This window comes from Sinohyriopsis cumingii, chromosome 12 (assembly GCF_028554795.1).
Source record: "Sinohyriopsis cumingii isolate HCF-2022 chromosome 12, ASM2855479v2, whole genome shotgun sequence".
In the NCBI taxonomy this organism is placed as follows: domain Eukaryota; kingdom Metazoa; phylum Mollusca; class Bivalvia; order Unionida; family Unionidae; genus Sinohyriopsis; species Sinohyriopsis cumingii.
This window is the reverse complement of record NC_142972.1, coordinates 31,701,443-31,717,279: the sequence shown is the minus strand read 5'-3', so window position 1 is coordinate 31,717,279 and position 15,837 is coordinate 31,701,443. Positions and strand designations below refer to the sequence as shown.

At 38.0% G+C, this 15,837-nt stretch overlaps 1 protein-coding gene across 3 annotated transcripts in view; it reads left to right on the top strand.

Moving 5' to 3' along the window:
- The window catches only part of LOC149786198 (N-acetylated-alpha-linked acidic dipeptidase 2-like), a 100,211-nt gene that overhangs the window by 23,599 nt on the left and 60,775 nt on the right, over positions 1-15,837 (top strand). For 2 of the 3 annotated variants that reach the window (XM_089976555.1, XM_089976553.1), the window contains exons 2-3: positions 11,570-11,754; positions 15,695-15,760. In XM_089976555.1, the coding sequence (XP_089832681.1) occupies positions 11,570-11,754; positions 15,695-15,760 (251 nt within the window). Of the gene's footprint in view, positions 1-11,092; positions 11,144-11,569; positions 11,755-15,694; positions 15,761-15,837 lie in introns of those variants that run through there. The other variant, XM_089976554.1, reaches the window with a different exon arrangement.

The window sequence follows — 15,837 nt, the reverse complement described above, 5'->3', positions numbered from 1 at the left end:
TATGTAAAGTATAAGTAAATACAAGGGTCAAAACATATATATATATAAATATAAAAATATAAAAAAATATATATAAATATGAATCACGAAAATATCAATAATGTGATTGATGCTATTAAAAAATTAGAAAAACAAGGATATAATATATCACTAAATTCTGAAACAATTCTGTCCGATTTGGAATCATTATATGAATCTAAATGCGCAGGGCGTTATATTCTTCCTGCTCAATATCGATTCATAAAGATGATCCAAAATAATTTGCATAAATCGCTGGCCAGCGTAGAAGAAGCACAAATAAATGAATTTGCTCCATTGTCTCGTGCAATTGAAAAGATCAGGCTGGCATTGGCAGCCGAGTATGAAACAAAAAAAGATAATAAATAATCGCTTTAGAAAATTAAAGCATTGTATGTCCGCTGACAAAGTCAGTGATGACTTCGTCAAGGATGACAGCGTCAATCAAGGAAGTATATATCTCACCTTGATTTTACTTGGAAATGAAATCGAAAGTAAAAAAATATATTACTTTTTTTTTACTTCCTTGATTTTATCAAGATGACAAAAAGGTCTCCTGGACAACAAAATCAAGGTGACGAAATCAAGGTGATTAGTTGGTCGGGTTCAATGCAGGAGTGTGCATAATTGAGAATTTGATCTCTGTCACATACTATTGCGGTAATATGCTCGCGTCTGAGACTATCTAACTGTTGCTGTGTTAGTAAGAAATCTTCTTCTCCGTATTCATCAATGAGCAATTTAACGTTAATTTCTTCTTGTGCAAATGCAGCCTTGACTGCTTGTTCGAGTGCTTGTTTGTCATACACAAAAACATTTATGTGGTGGTACATATTTAAGATTTATATTTATCTAACGATCTAAATAAGCGTATATACTCGAGGATTTGATGCGTATCGTAATGCGCGATCACAATATAATCTTTTATCAATACCTGAAGTTGTGCATCAGTCAGTATAAAATCGTCATGACCGTATATATCAACAATTATTTTTACCGGGGTAACTTTTCCGGTTCTGACAGCGTTATCAAGAAGTATTTTATCATATATGAAACATTTCACGTGGTGATACATTATATGATACTTGCTTGATTAATTGTAAATTTCTGTGATTTTTACTAGCTAAGACCCCATCGGGTCAGGGAAATACATGTATGTCGCCGACGCTGACTTTTACTAGCAAATACCCCCTAAAGTCAAGGAAATCTGTCGCCGACGCTGACTTTTACTAGCTAATACCCCCTAAAGTCAAGGAAATCTGTTGATGTCAGGAAAACCATATAATAACTGAACTAACTGAAATGTCTCTGGGATTTCAGCGGGATTTGCAATTATTCATTTGTATTTCTTAGATAAAGTCAAGGAAATCTGTCACTGGCGATGGTCTTTTACTAGCTAAGACCCCCTAAAGTCAAGGAAATCTGTCACTGGCGATGGAAAATGCAAAGAAATCTGTCACTGGCACTACTTTTACTAGCTAATACCCCCTCGGGTCAGGGAAATCTGTCACTGGCACTGACTTTCACTAGCTAATACCCCATCAGGGTTGAAAAATTAGACGATTTTTGTGATTTTTACTAGTAAATACCCCATAAATTTCAGTGAATTTGTCAGTGTTGCAGAAAATATATATAAAGTAAAATATTTTTACTGCAATATCTTATTGAGACGATCTCGTGAAATGCATGAGTCATGCTATATTTTTTTATAATTTATTGAAATATTTTTTATGTTGACGGTGACATTACTGCTGTCGTCGTCGTCGGTGATTTCAAAGCTATCGTCGTCGTCAGTTACATTACTGCTATCGTCGTCAGTTACATCACTGCTGTCGTCGTCGGTGATGTCACTGCTATCATCAATGAAATCATCATCACATTTTTTCTTGTAAGTCTTTGACTTGAAAATCGAAGATTTTTGGGACATTATTATAATATAATATTATTAATTGAAAATCGTTTACGATTGAAAGTCCTTAGGACTGAAAATCGTTTACGATTTTACCAGGAGACTAATATGTAGTGTTTCATTCCGTAAATCAAGGGGATTCCCAGACTGGTCTGTCAGCGCGAAATTTATTCTGGTCAGCCATGGATTATGACATCGTATATAGACCGGATTGATTGGCTCTTGCACGATCAGAAATCCAGGTGGTTCTTTCGGAGTAAATGAATAAAGAATAAATCCTTGCTGGGCTTGATTTGATAATGTCGTGTCTGTGCTGTAACTACCATCGATGACATCACACACAAGATTGACCGCAACGACATCAGTGATATTTACAATGCCCCGAGATACATGTCGACCATCGGCGGAAGTACTATTGTTATATCTGAGGATAGTTGGCGGTGGTAGTGTTTGCTTGTACCGTGCAAGTATATCTTCGAAGGATTCATCGATGAGATCAGTGACTGATTTTTTTAACTCGACCGGAGAAATGTATCCCGGAAATTTATAATTTGCAAGTTCATCTTTTTTGGTTTTAAGTCTATCCAATATTTCTCGGATATAACTAAGTTTATCTTCTTCTTCTTTTCTTCTTTTAGTAACTCTTGATAATGCAAGAGATGCAAAATCGTCTTCTTTAAAAGCAATCTTTAGTTTTTTTTCTTCTTCTGAATATTCCTCTATAGAGATTTTTACTCCCTCGATCTTTTTGACTATAGCAGCAACTGCTCTGTTGTTTAAAATATCCATGTTAGTCGCGAATCGATTTAATTTTTTGATCTCATTGATGATATTATCACGTGAACTTGTTATATCGCTGATATGTGATTGAAAATGCGAACGTAAATTCTTTAGTCCTTGACGGTGCAATTCACGATAATAATTAAATACATCAGTAAAATCTTCCACTGAATAAAAATAATCGTTGGGGAAGTATATAATCCAGTGTTTACCTGATATATGAGGATGAAAAATATAAATTGGATCAGGAGGTGTTGTCATTATCGGGAAAATATATTTTGCATCTTTGGTAATGTACATGAAATTATATTCCTCCGCGTCAGTGATATAATCAGACTTTTTAGGTTCTGGTGGTATCGGTGTATCAGGTGGTTTTGATTCAGGCCATCCTAATACTGTTCTGACTGAACTATTATATATATCAACGGCGTAGTCTGGGGTGCTTATTTCGATCGCAGAAGACAGCGTTGGCTCATGAACATCAATTTTTATCTTTGATTCCTTCCCGGTGATTCTTTTTATTCGACGTTGTAATTCCTCGTTGATCTCTTCAATCTGATAAGACCCGGTTGGTAACCCAATGACGTTCCAGTCTGGGGTGCCATCGGGTTTATTTTTGTATGAAAACACAAACGAATTATTGGCTGACAATTTTCCAAATGATTTCTCTCTGATGTTGGGCCAACTGTGATATACTCGTAATTGCGCTAACGCGATCTCGCTTACTGGAATCGCAGTTGGAAAATTAATATTGAATTCTGGCTTAGTTGATGTTACTGTTAACAAAGATGTTCGCACCGGGCTTGTATTTGCGACTATCTGCTGAAGTAATTCCGTTATTATTCGTTTGCTGTCGTTTCAAATCGAAGTTCTTTGTGTTTTCGTAATCGTTATAGGCGGCTGCCATCGCGCGAATTCGGAATCTGATATTGTTGTATCGTCAAGGCTGAATGATATCAACGAGGACAATTTCGAGTAGGTGCTTGTGGCCGCGCTGTTTAACTTTTCATACTCGTGCAATTTTGTTAGCGCACACGAGGATATTTTTTTCGCGATAATATTAGCAACTCCTGCAATTGTCGTTGATGTTGAAACTGTAATTGTAATCGCGATTGCGGTCGTTACCGGAGTTAACGCAGACAATAGCACCCCAGTAGATGCAACTACCGCGGATACCGAATACACTATTGTGTCTAATACAGTTACACGCCGTTTGTATTTTTTTATCTTTGTTGCGCATTTGTCAATAGTGGTTTTTAGCATTGATTGCCATTCGCGTACTTGATCATATCTATATTGCTGAGCATTTAATGACTCTGTCATTAGTGTTGTCGTTGATGCCATTTTATTATTTTACGCGGTAACCAATTGAGGCGTTTCAGCTACAAATTCCAAACACCACCAGTAAGATGTTGCGGTTAATTTCTTGTCTGCGGCTTCCAGTATAAATGTTTCTTCGGTTCCGATATTTAATATGATAGTCACAACCCCAGAATATCTATCGGTGGAGTGTCTCCAGGGATATGTTGTGAAGATCTCAAACTTAGCGGCACTGAATAAAGACAGTCTATACACGCCAGTGGCTGTTGCTGTATATTTGATAGTATTATTTTGTCAGGACCATGTTGCGAATCCCGATGATACCGTGTATACGATGTTGGTGATATGCCTGGGGGTAACTCCAGTGGGGACTTTAATCAAACTGGTTTTGTTAACGATCTCAGGAATTCCCGCTACGATATCCTGTTGTGTTTGTTTGATCGTGTCAATGCTATTTTGTATCATCAGGATCTGATCTGAAAAACTTCTATTTTTTACGGTGGAAGTTCATGACGAGCAAATGCAACAGTACTTGAATACCCATGTCAAATATGACAATAAAACCTATAATGACAAAACTCAAAAGTGGACCTACCAGTTGATCGTTCCCCCAGGCTATTATTTTAGTGGTCAACATTTGGTCAGCACCATTACCTCCAAATTTAATGTCGTGTTTCTGAAAGCTTTGGAAAGTGTCAAAAAAAGTGTCACCCTGGAATACCACAAAACAGCTCGTCGCTTCTTGATGAAATTTGACGGGAGTAAAATCGTGTCCATTTTATTTTGTCCTGGATTGTTTAACATGTTGGGCGGAGACATGAACATGAGAATGGACATGATCAAGCAAACCGAATTACCAATCATTTACGACAACGAGTCTTTTAGCAAGTTATTTCGTGCCCCGGTAGAATTGAACCAAGGACTGAATTTGATGTTTGTGTACTCCGATGTGGTGGAGTACAACGTGGTGGGACACACCTCTGTGCCGTTACTGCGTCTCATTCCTTTCAAAGTGGATTCTGCCACGAACGCTGACGAGGAAGGTGGAAACACTTACCACGTTCACCGCGAATTTGTACATCCTCACTATTTGCCGGTCAGCAAGTCTTATTTGGACACGGTCAACGTTGCTATAAAAGGAGATCTGGGACAAAATATTTCATTCACCAAAGGAAAAGTCACGGTGAAACTCCATTTTCGAAAACGGTTCTCTCACGACTCGTAAGTCATGTATCCAGTGTACCGAGGGGTTGCTCGACAGCGAGGACACGGTTTAGGAGATATGTTAAAATCGGCTTTTCGTTCGGTGGCCCAGGTGTTGAAACCGATGGTGACACGCGGATTGCACGCCTTGAAAGATGCGGCACTGACACAAGGCAAAGAATTTCTCCAAAATGTCATCATCGACAAACAAAACCCCAAAGAAGCTTTCATGAGGGCAGGCAAAAATGTCTTGCTGCAAACGGGTAAGGACCTTTTGGGCCGACGAGAAACACCTATAAATGCCCTGCACGCTACCGAGTCAGGCATTCAGCAAGGACAAGGCAGAAAGAGACGACGAAGAAAACACCCTTTCACCAGACTTCACACGTCCAAAACTAGAAAGACAAAGAAAAGAAGAACCGTTCGAGACTTAGACGTTTTCGATTATTGAGAAAGAACAAAAAAAAAAAATGAGTCTTGCGCTTGTTCCAAGTCGGAACTGGATCTGTTTGCCATGCCGCCCACCATGATGACCATGCAAGAATCCCAATGGGTGGAATTTCACCCGGTCTCCTCTTTGACGGATTCTGCTCCCATCGAGTTTGACATCAAAGGTCAGCCCGAAGATTACATCGATCTGAATAGCAGTTATCTGTACTTGAAAGTCAAAGTGATCAAAATGGACAACGCCAATCCTGGAGCCAATGATAGAGTAGCTCCTGTCAACAATTTCATGCATTCCTTGTTCAGTGAAGTGGACTTGTACTTGAATAACAAACTGGTCAGCAGCAGCATGGATACTTACCCTTATCGTGCCTACCTGGAAAATCTCTTGACGTAAGGAAAAGAAGCCAAGAATACTCATCTGGATGCTTGCGTAGTATGGAAACCTGACACGGCCGGTGCAAACACGTTTAACGACACAGCCCTGACAGAAGATGGGAATGCTCACAATGTGGGGTTTAACACACGTAGAAATAAAATACTGCAAGGGCGAAGTTTAGAACTGATGGATCCCTTGCATTTGGACATGTGGTTACAAGAAAAGTATTTGCTGAACGAAGTGGATATCCGTCTGAGACTGAATCGTAGCAGTGCCGCTTTCCGTTTGATGGCCCATGCCAATGAATACAAAACTTTCATCCAAGAAGCCCGACTTTACGTGCGTCGTGTGGAAGTGTTACCTAAAGTGGGAAACGACGTCAGTCAGACGTTGAGCAGAACGACCGCCAAGTATCCGATACGACGCGTAGAAGTGAAAACGTTCACCATTCCTGTTGGACAGCAATCCATGATCGAAGATCATATGTTCCAAGGACAGTTACCCAAACGTTTGATCGTTGGTATCGTCAGGAATTCAGCTTTCAATGGACTTCACAGCGGAAATCCTTTTGAGTTTCGACACTCTGGCGTGTCCAAGATCGAAGTCAGTCGCGACGGCAAGGCCTTGTGTACCCGAACCTTTGAGCCTAACTTTACCCAGAACAATTACTTGAGATCGTACTTGTCCCTGTACGAAGCCACCGGACAGTTAGGAACCAACACCAGTCATGGCATTACGTACGAGGATTATGCAGGAGGCTATGCATTGTGGGGTTTTGATTTCACTCCAGACCAAGGCAGCGACGAGGGACATTTCCACCCTATAAAATCCGGCCAGATTCGTGTGGAAATTCAGTTTGCAAACCGAGACCCTGCTGATCCAACGTTGAACGTCCTCCTGTATGCAGAATTCGACAATACGATAGAAATCAACAGTTTGAGAGAAGTCATTCTAGATTATTAGAAGCCATGGAAGACTGTTATCCCTCTTTACCTAGTGGAGAAACTTTGGACATGGAATGTGAGGAGACCGTGGAAGAATCCCAAGACAAAGACGAAGAAGTTGTCATGATGAAGTCGAGATGGCCAGAACAAGAAGCCCATTTAGTCTCCTGTTTTGCCAAACACTTGGTCGAAAAAATGACGGAATTGATCAAAAAAGATTGATATGGATGTCAAAACGATCATCCCAGTCAAATTCAACACGATAAATGCCTGATGCTGAGTCAAGAAGAAAAATTGGACGAGTATCTGGACGAAGCTTGGAGCCTCATCTCGGACGAAGTCGTGTTGCATCAGTGGTATAAAGACTTGCGTGAACATTCTTGTCCACCATTAACCACTCAAGAGATCCATCGTGTCGAAGCTCTCCTGAATCAGAGTGAGGAGACGAAACGAAGAAACGATTATTTGTCAGACATTTTCAAGCAAAAAGTCAGGATCGAATTGATGACTTATTATTACCTGTGAAGAATAAAAAAAAAAACATGGATACCTGGGAACTTTATTACCTTTTGAACCACAGTTCGTATACGGCTTCTTGGAATCCTGTCGTCTGTGCTAAAGATGAACTCCCTCATCGCAAACCTCAAGACCATCTAGCTTATGTCATCAACACGGACGACAGTCATCTCCCAGGAACCCACTGGGTAGCCGTCTACTTTCCTCAAGAAGGATGTGTGGAATATTTTGATTCGTACGGATTGCCCCCTTTGGAAGACGATATCATTCACTTTATGAGAAGAAATGCTCAGACCACCCGATTCAATAATGTGAAATTACAAGGCACAGATTCCTTGGTGTGTGGACAATATTGTGTGTATTTTCTGCATCATCGCAGCCTGGGCTATTCCTTAGAACATTTAGTGACTCATTTTGATCCTCGTTCTTCTTCAAGAAACGATGTGAAAGTAGATCGATGGTTTTGTGACCATTATGCTTATCTTTTGTCTCAAGCTAGGAAACGTAGTGTCCATCAATGGCCTAATGACTTCCAACAGTGGAAATCACAATTTCATTCACAACGTTGTCAGCCCTGTTTAAAGTAGAGTGTGAATTGAAAAAAAATGTTTGAGATTTGAATAAAAATGTTTGATGTTATATTGTTGGATTATTGTTAAAAAATGTTAGAGTTGTTGGTTAGTGTTAAGTGATTTTGAATAAAAAATGTTGTGTTTTGAAAAAAAATGCCTTTGTCTTTTGTTTGGCTATAAGAATGTTGATTCATGCTCTTTGACTTCTTACTATCACTCTCATGACACTCATTGAACGTTGCGGCTCGAAAACCGTGTGGGGATGTTTTCCTTCACGTCCGCGCTTTGACTTTAAGAACCGGGGTAGTTTCCAGTCTAACCATCCATTGTCGACTCATCCTCCTACGAAGATGTGCTCCAAACTAGCTAAGCTAAACGAAGCCTACGTGAATTTGTATAGGGTCAGACACAGTCTGATACCGACGCCAGAAGAGATAGAGAATGTGAGAATGTTAAAAGTCACTGAAGACCCGATAGAAGAGCTCTTCAGAGAAGAAGTGAACAGGGAGAAAGAAGAATGGACAGAGAAGTACAGACTTCAGAGACAACAGCAACAGCAACAACAACAGCAGCAGCAGCAGCAACCTGAACCTGATAGAGGCTTTGTCGATTGTCGTATCGACACCAAAGAGTTCTTCTTCTCTTTCCGAAGAAGCAGACCTATCGTCAGAAAGTCTATCCTCAGAGGACGTCGCATTCTTAGAAACTAAAAGATTGCCATAGCAAACAAAAAAACCCAGCCCTTTTCAGGGCTACCCAATACTCTAGAAAAGAAATAACATTCCATTTGCCAATGTGTGTAGGTAGAGTAGTGTGAATATAAACACTAACTCTTTTTTATAGTGTGAGGGTATGTGTTTGTGTATATGATTGTGTGTTTGTAAGTGCTCACGTACGTTTGTGTGGATAGTAGATTAAGATCGTGTTTTTTTGCTGTTTGAGGTGTGGGAGAGTAGATTTGGGGTTTGATTGAATTGCTTTGCGTATGTGAATAGTATATTATTTGTTTAATAATATTTTTTAGAATAGTGATGGGCAGTATAAAAAAGTGAGTGAGTGTTTCTTTTAGGTCCGCGCGTTTGTTTGGCTATGATCTAGGTAAGATCAATTTTGTTTTAGGGGGATGTTTTCCATCACGTCCGCACTTTCAGTATAAATTAAAAATCGTTCGGCAGTCTAGCTACCCTTGTTGATTGATCAAGAGAATGAACACCAGACTAGCAAAACTGCTTGAACTTCATGTACACCTGGAATATGCCAGGTGTATAGTGAATGAGCTGGCTGCAGAGGCCCTAGTAGAAGAGGGAAGGATGAAAGAGGAGGAGAGAAGAAACAAAGAAGAGGAGGAGAGAAGAAACAAAGATGAGGAGGAGAGAAGAAACAAAGAAGAGGAGAGAGGAAATTTCAGAATCCCAGAGACAGAAAATTGGGATTCTGAAGCCACTTATCCCGCCTCTGCTCTTCCCCCCAAAAAAGTGAAAAGAGACTGGGGAAGAAGATGTGTGTGTGGTGCCAGGCCTGGAAAGTGCCATCATTAACCAGGTGTCATGGAGTTCAAAAAAAAACAAACAGCCCTTTTCAGGGCTACCCCAATCTCTAGAAAAGAAATAACAATCGATTTGCCAATGTGTGTATGTAGAGTAGTGTGAATATAAACACTGACTCTTTTTTAATAGTGTTTGTGTTTGTGTTTGTAAGTGCTGACGTAGGTTTGTGTGGATAGTAGATTTGGGTTTCATTTTAATGCTTTGCGTGTGTAAATAGTAGATTAGGGGTTAGTTTATTGATGCTTCACGTATGTGGATAGTAGATCATATGAAATGAGAAAAAGTAGGGATGTTTTCCTTCACGTCCGCGCGTTGTTTGGTTATGATCTAGGTAAGATCAATTTTGTTTTAGGGGGATGTTTTCCATCACGTCAGCGCTTTCACTATAAGAACCCACAGTATTCGTCGTTCAAACCATTCTACAAAGAATAAAAAAGAAGATGGCTTCGAACCAGCTTAATAAAATGAAAACATTGCAAGACGTCCTGGACAATTTGGGTATGATGGAGCAAATGTCAGTGAGGTTAAACGAGGATCACTATTCTTATAGTCCCCATCGAGTGAAGATGGAGATTAACAACTTAAGAAAAGTAAAGGAAATGATAAGTGCTGTGATGAAAGAAATAAAGGAGGAGAAGGAGGATGAAGAGGAAAGGATAAGGATAAGAGCATGGAATGAAAAAATTGAAAAAGAAGAAGAAAATGAGAAGAGGAAGAAAGAAGAGGAGGAGAAGAAGAAAGAAGAGAAAAAAAGGAAGAAAAGAAAGAAAAGAAGAGAAAGAGTGTAGGACAGAAAATAAGAAGTTGGTGGAGAAATAGAAGAAATTAGAAGCAGAAGAAACCCAAAGGCCCTTTTCAGGGCCACTCATAGGTCTCGAAAAGAGATTGACTTTTAATTGCCAACCCTCTTTTTTTTCTTAATTTTGTATTTAAAAATCCCATGTTTCAATTGCCTTTGTCCCTAGAATGGATATTTTTTTCTCCCATTGTTCAATTGCCTTTGTCCCTAGAATGGATATTTCCTTTCTCCTATGTTAAATTCCCTTGTCCCCAGAGTGGATGCCTTTTTTTCCCATGTTAAATTTATATAGTCCCCAGAGTGGATATTGCTTCCCATGTTAAATTTACGTAGTCCCCAGAGTGGATATTGCCTTTTTAACATGGAACTCCCCTAGTCCCTAGACCGTCCCACCTTACTACTATTGTGTGTCTAACATATTATTAACATCTTGAATTACATGAAAATGATGGATTGAGCTTGGTGTAGTCATACAGTATCATTAGGAGGTTCATGTATGCAAAACGTTGTCCTCTATGAAAGGAAAAGATCGCAGATAAATATTGAAGGTTTTCTCCATCACGCTTTCCTTTCCTATATATAATTATAGAGTCCGTTCAGCTTAATAGACGCAACTTGGTATGCTTAGAGACTGTATAAGGTAAATGAATGAAAATTAGTGCATTGTCACAGAAAGATGGGTTGCATTCGCTATTCACCTACTGACTTGAAGGTAATTATCACATTTGTACATCTGTTTCTGTACATTTGTTTCTGCATTTTTATGTTTTAAAGCTGTGTAATGTATCGGGATGGACAATTTCTCTGTTTGATGGTATATCACGTATCGCAATGTTTTATCTCAAAGCGTAGGGTAGCTTACGCTGTTGCTCTGTGACCCTATGAGATAGAGATATAAAATTCGGTTACCTTCCATGTCAGTCTAGTAACTGTACAATTTTGTTACAAAGATCAAACTTCTTAATTGTATACCTTTGGAAACCAGACTGCAGTAGGTTTTGGACACACAGTCACCAAATTTGTTTATTATGGCAAATTTTAAGATGAGTAGAATGGTGAGTGTAGTGGAGCGCAGTGTATTGGTTTCCTAGAATCATACATTACATATTTTGCTCATATTTTCTTTAATTACTGACAGATGGACTTTCCACCTCGAAAGCAGCAGAACAGAACACTCTACCTGGTAGTGGTGGCGACGGGGTTGGTGTCCATGGCTTTGGGGGTCATCATTGGATGGTTCTCCAACAACAACTCACGGAGCATCATCTCTCACGACATGCCAAGTAACCAGATGCATTTTGAGTACAAACAGCATCAGCTTCAGTAAGCTTGGTTAATAATAATTTCTGGTAATTAAAATTAGTTGATTGTTTGGCTAGCTGTTTATAGTACAGCCACACAAGTGGATTTACATGCGAGGTAAATGCAGTAAAGTGCACATTACGGTAGTCGATCCCACAGCGGCTCGTTACAAAGAAAATTTGGAGTATCCGTCCTTGAATAAAGGAATGGGGGTTCTAACCTGTAACAATATAACACAAGGGAAGACACCAATCCGCACCCCTCGGTAGTTCCAACAGTGTTATTTTATCCTAACTGCGTCTGCTAAATTCCAACTTAAGCCAGTCGTAGTCAAGAATAGTTCAATTTTTAAAACAGCTCTACACACTTAATTCAGTTTGCAACATAATGGAGAAAATGCAATAATTGTTCGCTGATTTGGACGTTGGGACAGATATCGCCTAGAAGTGCCGTTTTGCATTCAGATAGTTTTGGATTTCGCCATTGACCGAAAGGTAAGATCCGAAGAAAATCGAGTCCGCACTAAATATCGTTAATGTACATTGTGATGCGTTTTAATTTTGGTGGCAAAAACTAATATTGATTTTGGTAAATTTGGTGCTGGTTGCTGGTTACATTGTTGCACAGTGCATTCTTAACTCCTGAAACATACTTATTGTTGAACTACAGACTGGAGCTACGGTCGGCTGAATGATTCTTTTTTTGACGTACGTTATATTTCCGGGGCAAATTCTATATTTAATGACTTGTAAATCGACATGGAATAGCACAAACCTCTGTACTATGGCCATTTTTAATTTCGTACTTGATATGGCTTTTGGCAATTTCCGGTATATGTATAAAGTGTACGCAGGTTTGTTCCAGAAAGATTTGCATGCAGCAAACATTTTAATGAACAGGTGATATCAGACCCACATATCGTCAGTCAGTATCAACACAGATTTGGGGGTGGTGGGTGGTGTGGTGTATCGGACTAACAGCGATTGTACTTGACTAAAATAGCATATACAGAATAGTAGCTTTATTTGCTAATCAAAAGGTTGATTGATGGATTGGTATCCGCCTAAAATAGATCTGAATACATAATTGAGTATGTAAAACCACCCCCAGAGAAAGCAAATCAAAATACCTTCGCGTTTGAAATAAAAATATTGCCAATAGCGTCACTATAAATATAACAAAAAAACTGTCGTTTTTTTTTACATCTTGATGAGCCAGCTTTTTAAAAAATTGTTTATGTGGTATTCATCATCCTAGATTACTGTTTCTTTTTTTTTTTGTTGTTGTTAATTAAACTGACGGTGGTGGTTCGGGGGTGGGTGGGGCAGGGGTCATGTTGACGAGCGTGGATAGCCGGTTTCATACTTCTAATTTCCTATTCCAACTTTAATCCCATTTCGTTTTTTCTTTCTAATCTGCATTCTGATAATTTATACACGATAATGTGAACGCATACCATATTTTAATGCACTCGGAAGCTGATTGTTAAAACAAATGCATAATCTAAACTGGAAATCAGATACATATTGTCAGCAAACATCTATATACATATGTGCTGAGATGTATCCCATATGTACCAACTTTGTATTGGAGTGTAACAAAAGAGCAAATCAAGGAAATTGTTTTTCAACCCGTGATTTCATGCTTATCTCCCTATCAGTAATGGAAAGTCTTTCCTCGGCCTTTAATTTCATATTTAACCCCCGAACAGTAATGAGGAGTTTTGTTTCAAATCGGCTGAATTTAAATCATTATTCATACTTTACAGACTACATATGTATGTATGTATGTATATATATATATATATATATATATATATATATATATATATATATATATATATATATATATATATATATATATATATATATATATATATATATATGTATGTATGTGTATATATATATATATATATATATATATATATATATATATATATATATATATATATATATATATATATATGCAGACATACATACATACAAACATACAGACAGACAGACAGAACAAAAGGGAATAATCTAATGGAGGACTTATGTACAATATATTTACGATCTAAATGATGTTTTTTTTTTCATTTATGCAACCACACATTTGCCCACGTACTCCTTTCCATGTATAAGCATACTCTACTTCTTGCTCGTTACTTTACTGTTGAAAAAGTTTGCAAAACAATACGTAAGGTAAACAACGTCATCAGATATATAGTGTTATTTAGTTACTTTAGGATCAATAAGTTCCAAAAGACCCGTAAACTTAATGTTTACTTCGGAAAAGATCTTTAGTCAGCAATGTTACCCTTGTTCACACAACAAACAAGACCAAATTCCGGCCTGCCTATCATTTTTACTGAAACACGAACCTACTAGGTCATAAAATGATCTCCGATATTCCGGATTCACTCATATCACAAGCCTTTCTGGGAGGGAGCCTAAAAATAGAATGACGTAGATTGCTCATTGAGCTTAGAGCTTAATCAATCTTGAAAAATAAAAATATTGTACCTCAAGTATGAATTTTACGGCATACTAGTACGTTGAGGGCCTGCCTGCAGCTCTGACTTTCATTTCGAATAAGTATTGTGTGTTACTGCAATGCGTGAATATAGGCTAAGTTAAATTGGAAGGAGTGGGGAGGGAGCGAGGCACCCACCACCCCGATGAGACTGTTTTTCTTTTCTACTTTCCATGTCAAGATGAAATTTAATATTAGCATACACATAATTAGAATATATATATATATATATATATATATATATATATATATATATATATATATATATATATATATATATATATATATAGTATTTATTGTAATAAATTTGGAGCATGCGCATTCGGCTATAACGCCCCGTTTTAATGAATCCTTAGATTTCTGCGATTACTTGTTTGATTATTGGGACCCGGCTCTATGGAAATATTCCTTAGTCTGAAATAATTAGCCGATTACTACGAGCAGACTTCACGGAGTGAAGCGTTTGTGAGTTTCCATGATGACATGGTTTACTTTTGATGAATTCATCTCTCTCTCTCTCTCTCTCTCTTTACGTTTCTATATTGCAAGATTTTCCTACAAGATCCATGTTGCAATAGGTCCTACGTGACATATATTGCAATATTCCACGTCGCAACAGAATCCACCCAACTGAACCATCCATTCAAAATTACCCCAAACTTATACACAGGTTCATTATTACGTTTAATTTTAAAAGTAGATGACATCTATTTATTACTTATATGGAATCAACAGAGACGCACCAAAAGTGAAAACACAATATAAACATAACACGCCCTCCCAATAAAAACAAAGATTATGTAATAAAAATTTATTTTACTTAGTATTCAGCATGCTTATGAGAATTTAATTTAAAAAACTTACACATAAATATGTCTTATGACTGACACAAAAAAAATATATATTTTCTTCTGTACTCGAGACAGTACATCTGCTAACCGGTTAGCTTTCCCATTGGTGTCCTAATATCAATGTTGTATACGTGCAACATCAAACGCAATCCGAACAATCTCTGATTTTTGTTTCTCCTTTTGCTGATGAAAGTAAGTGGGCTGTAAATGCTGAATACAATAATGGTAGATGGAGCTGAATTAATATACACCAAGTAATTTCGGAGGATAGAGATTAGAGAAAGAGGGATTACGAAGGGCTAGCAGGTGGCATAATAGATTTACGGGAAACGTTATTTCTTGTTTAATCCAATGTGTATTTATCAAGTGAAAAATGACTTTCTTAACTGAGTTTCTGACCTCACTGTGTTGGTCTATATTGGGTCTTGCCTTTTCCATGGAACAGTCTGCCTCAGTAACCTCGCAACTATTCTCGTACTATTTCAGCCTTATTGCTCAAATGTAGCAGGGCGGGAGTGGATAAAGGTGAATTAGTGAAACTCAAGAAGCTCAGGATATATTCATGTGCTGTATACATCATAAGTTTTTATTTTCAGAATGGATAATTCGTTCGAAAACATTATGAATGAACTGAATAAGGACAACATCAGATCAAATCTAAAGTAAGTACTACTACATTCTCCTCAACATTCTAAATAAATTTAAAAATAAAAATAAATTCTTTCGGAATATAATGGCA